The 18,582-nt window shown below is 42.4% G+C and overlaps 1 protein-coding gene across 1 annotated transcript in view; it reads left to right on the top strand.

Annotated features, from left to right (window-relative positions):
• Window positions 1-5,086: 5,086 nt before the first annotated feature.
• Window positions 5,087-18,582, top strand: part of SP3 (Sp3 transcription factor) — a 64,588-nt gene continuing 51,092 nt past the window's right edge. Inside the window, exons 1-4 of the mRNA XM_082658809.1 lie at window positions 5,087-5,240; window positions 5,852-5,985; window positions 6,487-6,609; window positions 15,363-16,722. Coding sequence (XP_082514935.1) covers window positions 5,234-5,240; window positions 5,852-5,985; window positions 6,487-6,609; window positions 15,363-16,722 — 1,624 coding nt within the window. The 5' untranslated portion in view covers window positions 5,087-5,233. The remainder of the gene's footprint in view (window positions 5,241-5,851; window positions 5,986-6,486; window positions 6,610-15,362; window positions 16,723-18,582) is intronic.

Here is an 18,582-nt window from a genome sequence, read left to right on the forward strand (position 1 = left end):
ATCAGGTTTATTTATTTTTAAGTATTATTAAAGTATATATATATACTTTTTTATAATAATCTTTTTTTAAAAAATAAATTTATTTATTTTTGGCTGCATTGGGTCTTCATTGCTGTGCACGGGCCTTCTCTAGTTGCGGCGAGCAGGGGCTACTCTTCGTTGCGGTGCGCGGGCTTCTCATTGCGGTGGCTTCTCTTGTAGAGCACGGGCTCTTAGGCACGTGGGCTTCAGTAGTTGCCGCACGTGGGCTCAGTAGTTGTGATTCGCGGGTTCTAGAGCACAGGCTCAGTAGTTGTGGCGCACGGGCTTAGTTGCTCCGCGGCATGTGGAATCTTCCCAGACCAGGGATCGAACCCGTGTCTCTTGCATTGGCAGGCGGATTCTTAACCACTGCACCACCAGGGAAGTCCCTTAAGTATATTTTTAAGTGTTAATATTTTTAAGTAAAGCTACCTCATAAGTTTGCTAACTTATAACCAAGAGAATTTCTAGCATTTTTATATTATTCAAAGAAAGATAATTCACAAGATACTTTCTAGCACTGTATATTCTTCTAAGACAGATTATTAACAAGGTAGAAATGCATAATCCACCTTTTCTTAGAAAATTGCAACAACTCAGAAATATGGCAGTAGACTAAGCTTCCTGGACTGACATGAAGATGACTTCAGAAGTGTTACGGATACTTAGAAAATTTAGAATACCCAGGGACATCAATAGCCTGAATGAAAAGAATGGGATTTCTTGAATTGTAAAAATATCAGTCCTTTTGTACCATGGTGATATCATTGGTGTGGAACTTGAATGAAAATAAGGGTCTAACTCACTTGGGAAAGTTGATCTTGAAAGAGGTGAACTATTATAAGGTCAAAGAAATTTTATCATACAGTATGTATTGCTTAATTGTAATTTTTTAATTCATCATTCATTTTCCCACAAGATAATTGTCTTGACAGTCTTTCTGCTTAGTATTAATTAAACATCCACAACGTGTTCAGTATTGGTTAGAGCATTCAAAATATATGACCCCTAACACAAAGAGTTCACATTCTAAGAAGACTTGCTTTAAAAATGATCTTCCTGGGCTTCCCTGGTGGCGCAGTGGTTGGGGGTCCGCCTGCCGATGCAGGAGGCGTGGGTTCGTGCCCCGGTCCGGGAGGATCCCGCGTGCCGCGGAGCGGCTGGGCCTGCGCGTCCAGAGCCTGTGCTCCGCAACGGGAGAAGGCCGCGGCGGTGAGAGGCCCTAGTACTGAAAAAAAAAAAAAATGATCTTCCTTATAAATACGTATGTTTGATCTACTTTATTGTGTTTATCTTTTCTCTTTTCTTTATTTTTTACATAACGGGTAGGTGAGTCTTTTCAGTTGATCATTTAAGAAGACTTGATATGTTGATTGGTGAGACTGACGCGTGGGTTTGAAGCCTGACTCTGCCATTTATTTGAAAATGACACTGAGCAAGTCTGAAAACCTTGCTAGCCTCAGTTTCCTTATCTACACAATGATGAACCTATGATACTTACCTATTAGGGCTGTGAGGATTAAAGATGCAAAGGAGTTGGCACATAGCAAAACCTCAAAAAGCTCTCTTTTTGGTAGACTAAGTAAAAATAAGACAGGAGACACGGCTTTTGAGGTATATATATATATATATATATATATATTTTTTTTTTTTTTTTTTTTTTTTTTTTTTGCGGTACGCGGGCCTCTCACTGTTGCGGCCTCTCCCGTTGCGGAGCACAGGCTCCGGACGCGCAGGCTCAGCGGCCATGGCTCACGGGCCCAGCCGCTCCGCGGCATGTGGGATCTTCCCGGTCCGGGGCACGAACCCGTGTCCCCTGCATCGGCAGGCGGACTCTCAACCACTGCGCCACCAGGGAAGCCCTTTTGAGGTATATTTTTGAGAAAGTAGGGAAGATATGAAATATGAAGGAGGTTAAGTACACCTAGTCAATGTCAACTAGAATACTTCTGAAATATGATAGTGATTAAGTAGAACAAACTTGAAGATTCTTGAAATCCAGTGTACACAAGCTGAAGAGATTCAGAGGTGGGTAAAAGGAGGGTCACAATCATAGCAACAAATTCAACAAATTTTATGTTAAATAGACATTGACTTAGGTGGAACTATACAAAATTGCCACCTTTTTAGACAAAAAATGGATGAATATTGGCAATTTAATACTGTTCACTTAATAGATGTTCAGAAGGGAAGAAAGGCAGTAGGGGCTGTGAAGGAAAGGGCAGAGCCCTTTAGCTGTGGTGCAGTTAACCAGAGCTGTCGCTGTTTTTAATACAGAATGGCTAGGCTCCTGCAGATGTGAACCAAGTATTATTTAGTGCCCTCTTCTCTTTGTAGAGAAAAAGGGGATTGAAGATGCATGAAGATGTCATGCCAGTGGGTCTGTAGGTCTTTGAGGCCCTTTGACATTCATCACGGTTTCCAAAGGATTTAACTTACAAAAACACAAATAAGATTTAAAAAAGTAAGTGAGGAAATTGAGAAAAAGGGAAAATAAAGTGACATTCAGATCTCCTGCTGTGATGTAAACAGTGACCAGCATAGAGCTTCCTCAAATCATCTTTGGAAAGGAGAAAGTATAAATAATATCCAGCACAGCGCTTCCCTTCTTGATAAGCAACTGCAATTTCTGAGTTCCTATGTAATGTAGCAGTAAGTGCCATTGAGAGGCCGTCTTCTACCGAAAAACAAATATCTTTTAATTAACACAAATTGTATTTCAAGATTTGACTACAGTACTGGAATAGCTAAGAAAAGATGTTCTTTCCAGAGACTACCTTCATTTCCAGTCTTCTTAAGATATTCCATGACAATAACTCTTTTCAGTGTGGTCTGAGCAGGTCCTCTGAATCTGATTATGTAGTAGTGATACTTTTGGTATATGTGTCTCTTAAAAGCATTTCATTAAAAGCAGAATAGTTAGCTCTGGTAGGTTATTATTTCTCCAGTTAGATTAGATGAACTGTTTTTGCATCTTGTCAGAATGGTATATGGACCAAAAATGTTTGAAAATGATTTTTTATTTCCATTTGTCAATTGGTATCAGTGAGGAAATGAACTGAATTTCTGTGGCCAAGTACTTTGCTTTCTATGGGTGGCTAGACTAAGACTTTGTGAAAGGGGCATGGAGGTAGTATGCTTAGACTCATAAAACACATCCCCACTCCTAGAAAAACACCTGAAAATGTCTGAAGTATCTCTTCTAGGGAAAGAGCTATTCTCTATCCACTACATCCATGTCAGTAGAAAGTGACAATACTGTGACTTCCCTCCCTCTCTCCCACTCCACTTGTTTTCACTTGTCCTCCCCTGAAGCCTCCCATCCCTCTTTTTCTTCTTCAAAAATCAGCTTATTCTATAACACTTTAATTTTCCTTTAGAATTTAAGTGTAAAATGGTACAGGGAGAGTTTATACAATTTACTTTAAAAAGTGATTCTTCTACTTATGAGACAAAAGTTCTCACTGTTAGAAGACATCAACTTCATTCTTAGATGTAGAATTTCAAGTCTTGTTTTTGCATGTTTGTGGTTTTTAGGTCATTTCCCTGGAAATTCCGTCTTTTGTACAATTAAGTGCCCATTAACCATGCAATGTTTCTGATCCTATGAGAAGATGAAAATATAAAAACTGAGATGCAAGCTCTGTCTCTCATAAAAGAATTCTTAAATTCTTTTCAGTTAGCGCACACAAAATCTAGTTCAAGTGCTTGGGCTTTACAACTCCAGCCCCCAGCACAACTTTATTTACGAAACAAATATAATAATCACAGTTGGAACACTAATTCTTGGAGTCAGATTTCTAACAAAAAGCGTATGGTGGACAGCATTTCTACCTCTTGAGCTTAACCTCTCTCTTGGCAATTAGATCTAAAGGTAATAGGCAGAGATGTCTCTTAGTTGGCAACATACAGACACACACACACAACTTGAGTATTTCTCCCACCCAGGATGACATCAAGATGTCAAGCATGCCAAAGAGCAAAGGAGTGTTAACCTAATCCAGTAAGCGAAACGGGATTTTTAATTAAAGTGTAACTAAAATGTTCCAAGAAAAAAAAACTTCGCTGAGATTCACTATTTTAAAAATGCTGGCAATTATTGATGGGCTTTTTCAGATATTTCACTCGTTACCAAGACGATTAAGAAGCAGGGAATAATTTATGTTTGTGCAACAAAATGATTATGTGGCCGAAAAAAACATTTTTTTAAAGGATTGTGTCCCTTTGAATATACGCACTACGTATTAAATGAAATATATTTGTCTGCTTTGGTGCCACTGGCCAGAATGAAAGCTCTCCTATCTGTGAGGTGAATTGAGATTTCTTTTCTGCTTAAAATGCCTGCTTCCAGGGTACGTAAAAGTGGGAGACTGGTTGGGAAACCAAGGGCTAAGGGGGATGGGAACGAGATGGCTCAGACTGAATCTAAGAGCTGAACGTGTACGAGAGAAAATCCTCCTCCAGCCTCGGAGGGGGTGTCTCCCCCAATACCAGCTCCCTCCTCCCGGGCTCGCGGGGCGGGCCCGGTTTGCTCAGTAGCAGCAGCGGTCGCAGCAGCAGCCCCGGGGCTGAGCGGCGGCGGCCTCCTGGCAGCGCAGGGAAGCAGAGGCTCCGAGAGCGCCCTGGGGAGATCCGGCTGCCGCCGGGATGGAGGAAGCGTCGAGTGGAGCCGGATCCTCCGGGGACGGATTTCCTCCCCAGCTCAGCCCCCCTACAGCTTGCTGGGGCCTGCTCCGAGCGCCTGCAAGGTGGAAGAGGCCTTCGCCTCGGCCTGGCAGCGGCAGCCGGCGAACTAGGCGGCCACAGCGGGGTAACAGGCGAGCCGTGGCCGCTCTCGGGAACCTTCGCCGCCACGACCGCTCATTGTCTCTCCCCTTCCACCCGGGGGGCAAACAGGAAGCGCGCCGCCTGGCCGAGTGACGGACGGGCATCCGGGCCAATGAGCACTGCCTACGAAGAGCGTGGTGGCGAATGAGCGCGGAGAAGAGGGGCGGAACTTCCGGGCGGGCTGTCACCCTCTTCCCCCCTTTTGGGCTGGAGGCTCCACCTTTTGTGTTTCCCGCACAGTCAATCAAAATAGGAAAAAAAAATCCCCGGACCGCTCCGGCCGTGTCCGCCGCCGCTTCCCGCATCCTCTCCCGCCGCCGCCGCCTTCGCTCCTCACCATGTGTAAGGCGGCGGGGAGCCCCGCCTGAGGTGCCCTAAACACACTATGACCGGTACGTAAAGCCGAGAGAGAGCAACCCTTGCTGCTGCCGCCGCCGCCGCTACCGCCGACCACAGCCAGCCGGGGGCCACCGCCGCCGGCTCCCGGCCCCCTGTGTGCGACCGAGTGTCTGTGAGAGGCAGAAAGCCGCAATCCCCTCCGCCTCCCTCCCCTCCCCGCCAGCTACCGTCCACCCCTCAAGCCCCAGCAACGCAGTGTCCCCGCCGGGCCCGGGGCTGGCGGCCCGGGCCGCCGGGAGCGTATCCCCCCGTGTGCGGGCGCGGGCGGCGGGCGAGCGTGTGAGTGACTGACGGTGCGAGAGGAGCGAGCGCGAGTGAGAGCGAGCGGCGCGAAGGGAAAGGGGAGGAGAGGAGAGGGGGCAGGGGCAGCGCGGGGAGGAGGAGGAGGAGGGAAAGAGGAGGAGGAGGGTTACAGGCAGCGGCGGGCGGGGGCAGCAGCAGGAGGGGAGGAGGGAGCAGCCGCCGCCGCCGGGGGGCGGGTGGGGGAGGGGAAGGGGACTCGGTCCGGGCTTTCGGAGTAATTTCGCCTCGGCCCGCGGGCCCCCTCCCTCTCCTCCACCCGCCTTCCTCCCCACCCCCACCCCCCCCCGCGCTGTGCCTGCAGCTCCCGAAAAGCCCGTGAAACAAGAGGAAATGGCTGCCTTGGACGTGGACAGCGGCGGCGGCGGCCACGGCGAGTATCTGCAGCAGCAGCAGCAGCAGCACGGAAACGGCGCGGTGGCGGCGGCGGCGGCCCAGGTGAGGAGCGGCTTAGCCCCGGCCCGGCTCCCCCCTCGCGCCGCTTTCTCCTCCCCTCGCCTCTCCCCTCCCTCCGCGCTTCTCTCCTCCCCTCCCCCCGCCCCGGGAGCTGCCCGCCCGAGGCGCCAACGCTCCGACCCCGCCCGCGCTCCCCCGCCCGCCGTCTTTTTGTGTGTGTGTGAGTGTGTGTGTGTGTGTGTGTGTGTGTGTGAGTGAGTGAGAGAGAGAGTGTGAGTGTGTGTGAGCTTGCGCCCTCCCGGGGCTGGGTTCCGGGCGGAAGGTGGAGGCCCGGCGCGCGGCCCGCCGCCCGCCTTCCCGCGGACGGTGGAGCCCGTGTGCGTGCGAGCCGGAGGCGAGGAGGAGGAGGAGGAGAGCGCGGGCTGGCGCTCGCCCGGGTGCAGCCTGCGAGGCCCGAGTCGCACTTCCTGTGCGAGCGCGGCCCGGCCCTAACCGCCACCCCCTCCCCCTGTCTCCCTCTCTGAACCCGCCCATCGGGGGTAGGACACTCAGCCGTCACCGCTCGCTCTGCTGGCCGCTACCTGCAGCAAGATAGGGCCACCATCGCCGGGCGACGACGAGGAGGAGGCGGCCGCCGCAGCCGGGGCCCCCGCCGCCGCCGGAGCGGTAAGTCTCGCGCGCGGCCCGCCCCCGCCGAGGCCCTGCGCCCGCCATCCCGGGCCCGCGGCGCGCCCGCCATCCCGCCCGAAAGGCCTCCCCGGCGCCCGCGCCTTCCCGGAGAGGGACGGTCGCGCGGCCGGGGCGCCCTTTCCTGCTCTTTCGCATGCTTGTTCGGATTAGAAGCCAGACCAGGCTTTCTCTACATTGTCACTGCGGCACCTCCATCCAAATTCACTACAAAATGAAGTCTGAGAGGGTGGGGGTAGAGGACTCCAAAATGGATGTTAGAGCAATTCGTATCAGTGCTGAAAACTCCTTCGCCGAGCGCTACGAAAATTTCAGGCACAGCCTATCGGCCATAGATAGTATCAGCTACGGAGGCAGTGTCTTCAGTTTCTAGTATTTTTTGAACTCGGGGCTTTTCCTGCTGGAAGTTACTAGATCTTACCGATTTAAGTGTTAAATCGTTTTTTTACAAAGAGGAACAAAGGTTTACTCTTTGAATTACTCTTGTATACAAGAATGAACACTTGAATACTTTTTGAGTGCTTTTTTGATGGCCATTCTAAATTGTCGAATTTTAGTTTTTGCAGACTACTTAAATTTACAGTAATTTTTCATAAATGGAGTTTAAGTGACCGTTGAAATCGGCGAAGTTACGTAGTACTTTGGCTCTTGAAATTGAATAGGTATACCAGTGTTAGAAACAAAAGTACGTGTATGGAATTATATCAATATTTACATTAATGCTAATGCATACCATACTTAGTTGAATTTGGTTGGCAAAGCTATATTTTCATTTTATTGTGATTGCCAGTCTGATAAGATGTGGTGGGATTCTCTTTATAGGATTTTTAGTTTGTCGGGGGCAGGGGGAGGAGCTGGCCAGTGTTACAGGAGGGCTTCATATCAATTAGCTATAAACTGTTTCTAAGATTTTTGTGAATTTTATATTCGTTTGTATCTTTGTTGTTGCGTTAGTTTAACATGTAGATGTGTTCACTTATTAAAATAATTGGAACTTCTCCCATCATTTTTGCGTGTTTTTTTTTTTTTTAATGTGGATTATGGGAATCGGTTTGTTTCGTGATATTTTGAATTGTCACTGTGGACAAAAAAGTTTGATATTTGGTATAGTCTGCAGGAAATTCTTAGTATTCCAAGGCATTAAAAGTGAAGCTAATGTTAAGCTATATTAAATATTGTATTTTTAATTTTAGTGTTTGAAATTATACTGTAGAGGGATGTGAGTAGATTTAATGACTTAAAAGTATGACTTTAGGTTTTGTCCTCTTGTAAGCAGATTAAAATGTAAAGGCTTAAAATCATGTATGTGAGAGGCATTGTTACTTTTTAAACAAATTTATGGACTGGTAAACCTCTTTTATGAACTATATCCCGTTAGGCCCACAATGCCACACACACACAAAAAAAGTTTATCTTAAAAACCATTGCATGAGTAAAATTGCAAAGCAGATTGCTTCTACTTATCTTTTTTAATCTTTCAAATAGAACAAAAAACTTTTTGTAACTGCAACTTACCAAGTTTTTAGATATCAGTTCAGTGATTGGGGGAGGAGAGAAGTGAAGGAGGAAGTTACAGGTAAAAAATATGTGTATGTACATGAGTCTCACCCAAAGAATAGAATACTGTCTCCAACCTTACCCTGCTGTGGCCATATATTTGTAGGGAAGTTGTTTCCATGCCTCTTCAGCTCCTCTGAACTGCCAAATCTCTACTGACATCACATTTCCCGCCAGATGAACATGAAGCAGAATCAGTCTGAGCATTTTTTCTTTGTATGTTTGGTACCTGTGCATAACATTTTTCACTGAGTAAAAATTAGTAAGACTGCTTGAGTATGTTTGCCTTGGCGAATGGGAAAATTATTTTTCCAGTTCAAAGATGAATTTTAGACATGGACATCTCAGAAAATGAAAGAATTTAAGTGATTTCATAGTAGTTTTCCCCACTTAAAAATGTGCTTGGATAATGTTACTTTATTCAAATTGCTGGGAATTATGAGAGGTTTAGGGAGAGATTTTTTGGAGCTGTGCTTTTTAAAAATTTTATTTTGGGTTTATTTCATATTTACACAAAAGTTTCAAAGATAGAACTGAGAGGTACCTTTTACCTTTCACCCAGCTTCCTCTAATGTTAATATAACCATGGTACATTTGTCAAAACTAGGAGATTAACAGTGATACAGTGTTATTAGCTAAAGTATAGATTTTGTTCTGATATCACCATTTTTTCACTAATGCCCATTTTCTGTTTCAGAATCCAGTTCAGGATACTACATTGCGTATAGTATTGTGTTTAAAACCAAGGGGAAATATACACATAAAATGCAACTTTATAGTAGTTTAGTTTAGCATTTAAAAAATTTTTTTATTTATTTATTATTTTTGGCTGCGTTGGGTCTTTGTTGCTGCGCGCAGGCTTTCTCTAGTTGCGGCGAGCAGGGGCCACTCTTCGTTGTGGTGCGAGGCCTTCTCATTGCGGTGGCTTCTCTTGTTGTGGAGCATGGGCTCTAGGCGCGTGGGCTTCAGTAGTTGTGGCACGTGGGCTCAGTAGTTGTGGCTCGCGGGCTCCAGAGTGCAGGCTCAGTAGTTGTGGCACACAGGCTTAGGAGCTCCGCGGTATGTGGGATCTTCCCAGACCAGGGCTCGAACCTGTGTTCCCTGCATTGGCAGGTGGATTCCCAACCACTGCACCACCAGGGAAGCCCTAGTTTGGTATTTTAAGATTAAAAGGGCATTGAAAAGCCAATAGCTGTACTGCAGATTTGCTTTACATATTTTCAATTTAGAATTTGTTAGAGTATCTTATGTGTTCATCCTGGATCCTGGCCAAGAGTGTTTGGTTACCCTCAGTACAGAGCTGAGTAGGTCTAATCACAAAGCAGTCTCACCTGTAATGTCCCACAGTGTGGACTCTCAAAATTGGTTTGATGGCAAGGCTTTTATACTTATTATTAAGAGTTGTGTAGTTTTAGTAATAGATCAAGGTATAGAAAAAGTAGACCTTGGGCTTCCCTGGTGGCGCAGTGGTTAAGAATCCACCTGCCAATGCAGGGGACACGGGTTCGAGCCCTGGTCCGGGAAGATCCCACATGCTGCGGAGCAACTAAGCCCGTGAGCCACAAGTACTGAGCCTGCGCTCTGGAGCCCGCAAGCCACAGCTGCTGAGCCCGCGTGCCACAACTACTGAAGCCCGCATGCCTAGAGCCCGTGAGCCACAACCAGAGAGGCCACTGCGATGAGAGGCCTGCGCACCGCAACAAAGAGTGGCCCCTGCTCGCCGCAACTAGAGAAAGCCTGCGCGCAGCAACGAAGACCCAACGCAGCCAAAAATAAAATAAATAAATTTATAGAAAAAAGAAAAGAAAAAGTAGACCTTTATGAGATATTAACTTGTCCAATCTACATTTGTGTGAACCTGTGAATTACTAATTTATTTTGTTTGTAATTCAGTGTAATAAATTGAACAAGTAAATATTATGAAAGGCATTGCCTGAATTTCAGTTTAACTTGTAAATTTAGTGTTCATTTACTACGTAAATGTTGGTGAACTACAAAGTGAATAATAGCTTATTTCAAAAAAAGGTTATTTTGGCTGTTATTTCAAATAAGACTTACACTGTCATTGTAAGGAATTCATTAGGTAATTGTTTTTGTATCTGCAGTCTGTGTTCTTTACCGTTCCTTTGAAGATTTTAAGAAACTTTAGTACTTGCCTAAGAGTGATTCTTAAGTTTGTTTTCACCTTAGCTTCACACTTGTTTCCAGTTATATTCTTTCCTTGCCCATTTCTGGCTTTCATAAAGCCATTAACTGAGAGGTTAATAATCCTTTCTAAATGTGATGTAACAATTTGGTATGAAGTTTATTTTTTTCCGTTACACAGCTGTTATGGAGAAGATATCCTTGGGTGGGGTGTGTGTGTGTGTGTGTGTGTGTGTGTGTGTGTGTGTGTGTGTCCGTCCGTCCGTCCGTCCGTCCGTCCGTCCATTTCATGCCTGGTTGTAGTGGAGAATGCCCTTGTAATGAATTTGCTATAGCAGTGTCCCAGGGCTACTCTTGGATGTGGTCTTATTTACCATGTGATTATGTGTTTGTATACAGAGGGAAACTCGGATTACCTTCAGTTACAACCTTTTACAGTAATGCCAGTGTCCATGTTAATAGGTGTTTTGTTTGTCAATAAGAATATTAGAATTCCTGAGAGAAACACTGGTGGATTTTTCTTTTAATGTCTAGGCTTAATGAAGAGGGTTATCTTGAATCCAAACCAAATACTAATTCTTGCTTGGGATATGTATTTTTATGTCTCCCTCCCTTTGTAGTGTTTCCAGTAGCCTAACATCACACATTTAAAAATAATTAATTAATTTATGGCTGTGTTGGGTGTTCGTTGCTGTGTGTGGGTTTTCTCCAGTTGCGGTGAGCAGGGGCTACTGTTCGTTGTGGTGCATGGGCTTCTCATTGCGGTGGCTTCTCTTGTTTTGGAGCAAGGGCTCTAGGCACGCGGGCTTCAGTAGTTGTGGCTCATGGGCTCTAGAGCACAGGCTCAGTAGTTGTGGCGCACGAGCTTAGTTGCTCCATGTCATGTGGGATCTTCCTGGACCAGGGCTTGAACCTGTGTCTCCTGCATTGGCAGGCAGATTCTTAACCATTGTGCCACCGGGGAAGCCCCATCACACGTTCTTACAACTGTTTTTTGGTCTCAGATTCTAATTTACCTATTTTTTTGGTATGCTGCTGACGAAATTTCTCTTACAAATGAATGGTTTTAGTAGGCTTTGTAGTTTTGAAATATTGGGGGGTTATTGTGGAATTGGTTTAAAATTGGTGTAGAGTTTTTCATTGAAGACTGTAATATCTCAAGGTCGGTTTTATTCATTTTTCCTATCATTTCCTTTGCAATAATTTTAAAATACTTTTATTCATTCAGTAAGTATTTATTGCTCATTATGCTAAGCGCAATTGGATGTTTTTCAAATCTGTCTTCATAATCTTAGTTATCATAAGGATAATATAGGATTATATAGTGCTTTACAGTTTATGACGCTTAACACTTTCTTTAGGATCTTATGACCCTGCAAGGTAATATTTTTCCCATAAGGTCCTGCTCTAAATCACACATGATTCCACAGTTCTAGCTAGGCTAGAACCCAGTTATGAATTTTTTCCTTTCTAGTGCAATGTACTCCCTTCTTCTAAGCATTTATAGTCTTAGCTTATATTATGAAAGTCTAGTATTCTTGTTTCAGTGTTCATAAATAGTTTTTATATATGCTCTTAACCTTAGGTTTACTCAAAAAAGTTCAAGTATATCATTTTGTCCTAGGTTTGGAGATTTCCCTTCAATTAATGGCCTGCATTGTTGGGAAAAGTGGTACTGTAGTTTATTTTTATTTAGCTTCTGGAGAAGGGGGTTCTAGTATTTATTCAGACTTGTCATTTGAGTAGTTGTAAGTATTTTCAAGGAATTTCTTGAACTAGAAAGCTGTTCACTTATGGTTGAATCTGCTCTTATTAAGATTTTGTTAAAAAAAATACTCAGATGCCATAAATTTGACTTTTTATTTTAAGGATGAAAAAGAGACAAAATGCCAGTACGGTTGTCTCTCTATATCTGTGGGTTCTGCATCCTTGGAGGTCTGCCTGTAGTATACATTTTATGTAAGGGAATTGAGCATGGGGGATTTTGGTATCTGCAGGGTACTGGAACCAATATCCTGGGGATACCTACGAATGACTGCATTGTAAAATTAATTTGTATGTAAGATACTATATTTGGTATAAGTTGAAAAATTGTATATTTAATGCCGGTCAGAAAAAATTCAAGGTTGGTTCTCCATAGGTGAACAATAACCTTAAGAAGATAAGAATTGGATTTGAAGCACTATACTTTAGTGTAGATTTCAGTATAAAGGATAGATTTAAATATCTTTAGTTTATTTAAAATGCCAAGCGACTGGGCTTCCCTGGTGGCGCAGTGGTTAAGAGTCCGCCTGCCGATGCAGGGGACACAGGTTCGTGCCCTGGTCCGGGAAGATCCCACATGCTGTGGAGCGGCTGGGCCCGTGAGCCATGGCCGCTGGGCCTGCGCATCTGGAGCCTGTGCTCTGCAACAGGAGAGGCCACAACAGTGAGAGGCCCACATACCGCAAAAAAAAAAAAAAAAAAACCAAGCGACTGAAGTGAAACATGAATTGTTACTCTAATATAGGGAAAGATTACTTAAGCTTGTAATTTTTATACCAGGTAGAATTTGAAGAATGTAGGCTACTTTTAAAGTCTGGTGCTTCATTTTAACAATTTAAGTTTGATAAGTTTAAATGTTTGTGTTTAAAGGATAGATCACTATTTTAGTTCAGGCCTGGACATTTGTACTGGGTCCTACGGTTTCTCTGCCTTTATTGTCTTCAGCCTTTCAGTCTCCTTCACTAGGTCTTAGTTTATCTTTATAAAGCACAGATCTGATTGCGCCACTCACTTGCCTCAAAACCTTTTATAGCTTTCATTCACTATCTGTAGGATAAAGTCCAAACTTGTTAGTAGGACCTGTGAAACCATTTACTACAGGCCCTGATAAAAATGTCTAGTCCTGTTCCCCATTACTCTTTTCTACGAATATGAATGTTTTCTGGATCCTCTCGAACTCCAAACTATACATTATTTTTTTAGAGTCTCTTAAAAGTCTGTGACTTTATTTCTATACCTTGTTAATGCCTGTATTTCTGTTTCCTAACCACACACAGTGAAATCTTAAATTTTATCCACAATTACTTAAAAATCTCTTATGTGAAATCTTTTTTTTTTCATTTTTCTGTGTTCCCCCAAAGTGTTCTGATTATATGCCTAGTGTACACCACTATTCACATAGTAGTAGCTTGTATGTGTATGTCTGCTTGGATAGATTGTGAACCACTTGAAGATGACCTTATATATCTCATGGGCTTACTCATCCTTATTTCATCTTGGCAGATAGGCTCAAATGTCTTGAATGGAGTCATTACACTGTGGTTCATCTATTGAAATATATACTCTTCAACTGTGTGTGTACATGAAAATTAGGTAGTGAATCTTCTTAAATTTTTAGGTTCATCTGGTTGTACAATATTTGTATTAAATTTTGTGGAATGGTTTATGTTGAGAGAACAGTATTTGTCTTAACCTTTTTTTTTTTATGGTCACAAGACCCCCCTGTGAGAATATGAAGAAACTCTAGATACCATTGCCCCCACCCCCACCCCAGGCCCTCTATCAAAAAGTTGGTATGCTATTTTAGAGGATTTAAAGATCCCTTGAATCCCAGGCATGGATCCTAGGTTGAGAATTCTGGGCTAGATATGCTCATGTTCTCATTGTCTAGTGGTGTGTGGAGTTATGGGAAGTCATATACAGATCTAGAAGGAAATGGGTTAGGGATGGCATTATTTTGATGGTGATTAATTCATATAGGGTCTCATTCCCCACATCTTTACCCCTGGTCTTAGTGGGAGACAAGTATGGTATAGTATTCAAGAGCCTGGCTTCTGGAGTTAGACTGGCTTAGTTTTAAATCCTGTTTTGGCCATTTGATAGCTGTGTGATTTTGTCTGTCAATTTTGTCATCTGTGATATGGGGATAGTCATAATACCTCATAGGATAGTTGTAAGCAACAGGTGATATAATCTTATAAATCCCTATCATGGTTCTTGGCATATAAAAGTGGTTTTTGGCATATAAAAGAACGGTTCAAATGTTAGATGTTACTGTTATTATTCCTTAAAAAATTTACCCTTTGAATGTCAATGTCAAAAAAAATTTGACATTGATTTGTTGGGTTTTATTGCTTTCTACTTTCCTCCATTGGTATTTTTCTAGTCTTGTCTAATCCATAAAATATGGAGATGATATCTGAGATTCTAGCAGGTCACAGAATACAAAATGTATATGTCTAGCATTCTTCTGCAGACTTAGGTAGAAATAGTAGGTAAAGCAAGTCTATATCCTCCAGCTTTTAGATTCTAGAAAAACCTTTCAGATGGGCTGACTTTGCAGTGGTGGTCACAGGGCAATAACCTTTCCTCATTAAAATTTTTTAAGGTCTCATATTTTTTTTAGTAGTTCATGGGAAAAAGAATTTGATGGCTCACTAAAGGAATCGCCCTCACCCTGAGTTTACTCTGGAGTACCTTAATACATGCCATGAAAGAGTAGCTTTAATTGTTTGATTTAAGGTTGCTATCAATTACATTGATAGCAGTAATATACAAATCTTAACTTTTTCTAACTCAGGGAACTGATGACACTGCTCTGATATTTCTTTTTCGTATGCGTATGTAATGTACCTGATTTAGTGGTATGTTTTTAGTGAGTTTTATACCTTTTGAACTCTTTTCAGTGAGGTATGTTTGGTTTGAGCTGTCCGTAATCTTTTCTCTAGCTACTTCTACTTTTACTTATTTATTTTTAACTGTAGATCATAGGTGAGGGATTAGAAAATCAGTTGGTAGTCATAAAACAAATAATATTCTAATTGAACTTTTTTCCTGCTCAGATAGCATGGCTTATCTTTGCAATAACTAACAAAATTGGAAATGATGATTATTGTAGTTTATATAGTACTTCTGTATTTGAGCTGTGTTGTGTTACTAAGAGAACTTTTATTTTCAGGTGGTAGGATTTATATCAGTTTTTTGAGGATTGGATTAAATGTACCACAAATACATATCACATAACATTTTTTGTTTTCTTTATCCAGACAGGTGATTTGGCTTCTGCACAGTTAGGAGGAGCACCAAACCGATGGGAGGTTTTGTCAGCCACACCTACAACTATAAAAGATGAAGCTGGTAATCTAGTACAGATTCCAAGTGCTGCTACTTCCAGTGGGCAGTATGTCCTTCCCCTTCAGAATTTGCAGAATCAGCAAATATTTTCAGTTGCACCAGGATCAGATTCATCAAATGGTACAGTGTCCAATGTTCAGTATCAAGTAATACCACAGATTCAGTCATCAGATGGTCAGCAGGTTCAGATTGGTTTCACAGGCTCTTCAGATAATGGGGGTATAAATCAAGAAAGTGGTCAAATTCAGATCATTCCTGGCTCTAATCAAACCTTGCTTGCCTCTGGAACACCTCCTGCTAATATCCAGAATCTCATACCACAGACTGGTCAAGTCCAGGTTCAGGGAGTTGCAATTGGTGGTTCATCCTTTCCTGGCCAAACCCAAGTAGTTGCTAATGTGCCTCTTGGTCTTCCAGGAAATATTACTTTTGTACCAATCAATAGTGTCGATCTAGATTCTTTGGGACTCTCGGGCAGTTCTCAGACAATGACCGCAGGCATTAATGCTGATGGACATTTGATAAACACAGGACAAGCTATGGATAGTTCAGACAATTCAGAAAGGACTGGTGAGCGGGTTTCTCCTGATATTAATGAAACTAATACTGAGACAGATTTATTTGTGCCAACATCCTCTTCATCACAGTTGCCTGTTACTATAGATAGTACAGGTATATTACAACAAAATACAAATAGCTTGACTACTACTGGTGGGCAAGTCCATTCTTCAGATCTTCAGGGAAATTATATCCAGTCGCCTGTTTCTGAAGAGACACAGGCTCAGAATATTCAGGTTTCTACAGCACAGCCTGTTGTACAACATCTGCAACTTCAAGAGTCTCAGCAGCCAACCAGTCAAGCCCAAATTGTGCAAGGTATTACACCACAGACAATCCATGGTGTGCAAGCCAGTGGTCAGAATATATCACAACAGGCTTTGCAAAATCTTCAGTTGCAGCTGAATCCTGGAACCTTTTTAATTCAGGCACAGACAGTGACCCCTTCTGGACAGATAACTTGGCAAACATTTCAAGTACAAGGGGTTCAGAACTTGCAGAATTTGCAAATACAGAATACTGCTGCCCAACAAATAACTTTGACGCCTGTTCAGACACTCACGCTTGGTCAAGTTGCAGCAGGTGGAGCCTTGACTTCAACTCCAGTTAGTCTAAGCACTGGTCAGTTGCCAAATCTACAGACAGTTACAGTAAACTCTATAGATTCTACTGGTATACAACTACACCCCGGAGAGAATGCTGACAGTCCTGCAGGTGAGTTTTCCAAGTCATGTCATGCTATAGATAAGTTCAGTGAGGTGTTCATCAGTATCTGGCTGTCTTTAAAGGTGATGATACATTTCCCTGTGTCTTTGTGAAAAGTCAACACCAAAACGTGTTTCAAATTGTTCTTCATTGAAAGATTGTAGTTTTTGAAGTCAAAGATTCATTTCTCTGTTATGCCAATTACATTTGTTTTTCGTCACTTAGTTTTGTACATTTTTTCACATCTGATTGGTACTCTCAAGCATCACAGAATTTTTATTTGGCATGTAAGGTGTCTTGGCTGTTCTTGGTGTGATGTAAATTAAATGTTCTATGCATTTTATTTGGTTGGGCAATCAGGTTGGTATAGTGAAAACATGGTACTGGGAGTAGGTACTGTTTATGCTGTCTCACCCATTAGCTAGCCTGTGTGGTTTTGGCTAAGTTACTTTTTCTCTTGCAAACTCAGTTTTCTCAGCATGTAAAATGCAGTTGTTGGCCTAGGTAACTATATCTAGGGTACCTTCTAGACCTAAAATTCTTCAGTTCTGTGATAGTTTATTCTTACAAGTGTGAAGTACTTAAACCTAGCTGTGTTAGATATGTTATTATTGATAGCATGGGTAGAAATTTTGGAAGTCTACTCTTTGTTGTGTTAAGAATTAAGTAGTACATAATTATTTAATAATAAAAATAGAAATCTCTTTTAAAAGATAGTATCCTCATTACCTTAGTGCTGTTATTTATTTAGATAGTGTTTTATTGAATCCTTTGTTGTACACTAAATTCTTACTTTTACTCTTTTACGTCATTATTTGGGTTTTTGTGGAGATTGTGCTGTTATAACCTTCCACTGAGTCAGTGATTCTAAACTCTTAAATTGGGACACTTGGATTTAATTTTTTGAAGTAATAGTATTTTTTCTTTTGAGGAATTTGTGATATATATTTAGAAAATAGGAATTGTCTGTGCTTAGAAAGCCTTTAATTGCATTTGAGCCTTCTGAAGCTATGGTTTAGAGCAGCATTCTCAAAGTGTGGTCTGTGGATCTCTGAGGATCCCTGAGACCCTGTCAGAGGTCCTTGATATCAAACTACTTTTCGTAAAAATAGTACAGTTTATTTGCCTTTTTTCTTGTATAGACATTTTTACTGATGGTGGCTAAAACTGCTGTGTTTTAGCGCAAATCAAAGCTGTGATGCTAAACTGTACTAGTAGTTGTATTCTTTATGACCATCCACTTGCAGTTAAAGAAAAATGCTAGCTAGCTTCACTGAGCAATGACCTTGATGAACAAGTCAAAAGAGTTATTTTTACTAAACCTTGACCCTTGAATGCTGCATGTCCTTTTTAAAATAATAGCTTTATTGAAATATAATTCACATACTATAAAACTCGCCCTTTAAAGTATATAGTTTAGTGGTTTTTAATATAGGCACAGACTGATGCACCCATCACCACTCTCTATTTTTAGAACATTTTCAGCACCTCCCCCAAACCCCGTACCCATTAGCAGTCACTCCACATTCCCTGCCCCGTCCCCTGAGCCCCCCAACAACCACTAATCTACTTTCTGTCTCTTTAGATTTGCCTATTATATCTTATCAGTGGAATCATACAGTATGTGGCTCACTGTGTCTGACTTTTAATTTACCATAATATTTTTAGGGTTCATCTGTCTTGTAGCCTTTAAACGTACTTTGTTCTTTTTTGTGGTCGAATAATATTCCATTGTATGGATATACCACATTTTATTCCTTTATCCATTGATGAACAACATTTCCATTTTTTAGCTATTAAGAATAATGCTGCTATGAACGTTCGTGTACAGTTTTTTGGTGTGGACATGTTTTTGTTTCTTTTGGGTAT

The sequence above is a fragment of the Grampus griseus genome (genome assembly GCF_964374135.1).
Source record: "Grampus griseus genome assembly, chromosome: 7".
NCBI lineage: Eukaryota > Metazoa > Chordata > Mammalia > Artiodactyla > Delphinidae > Grampus > Grampus griseus.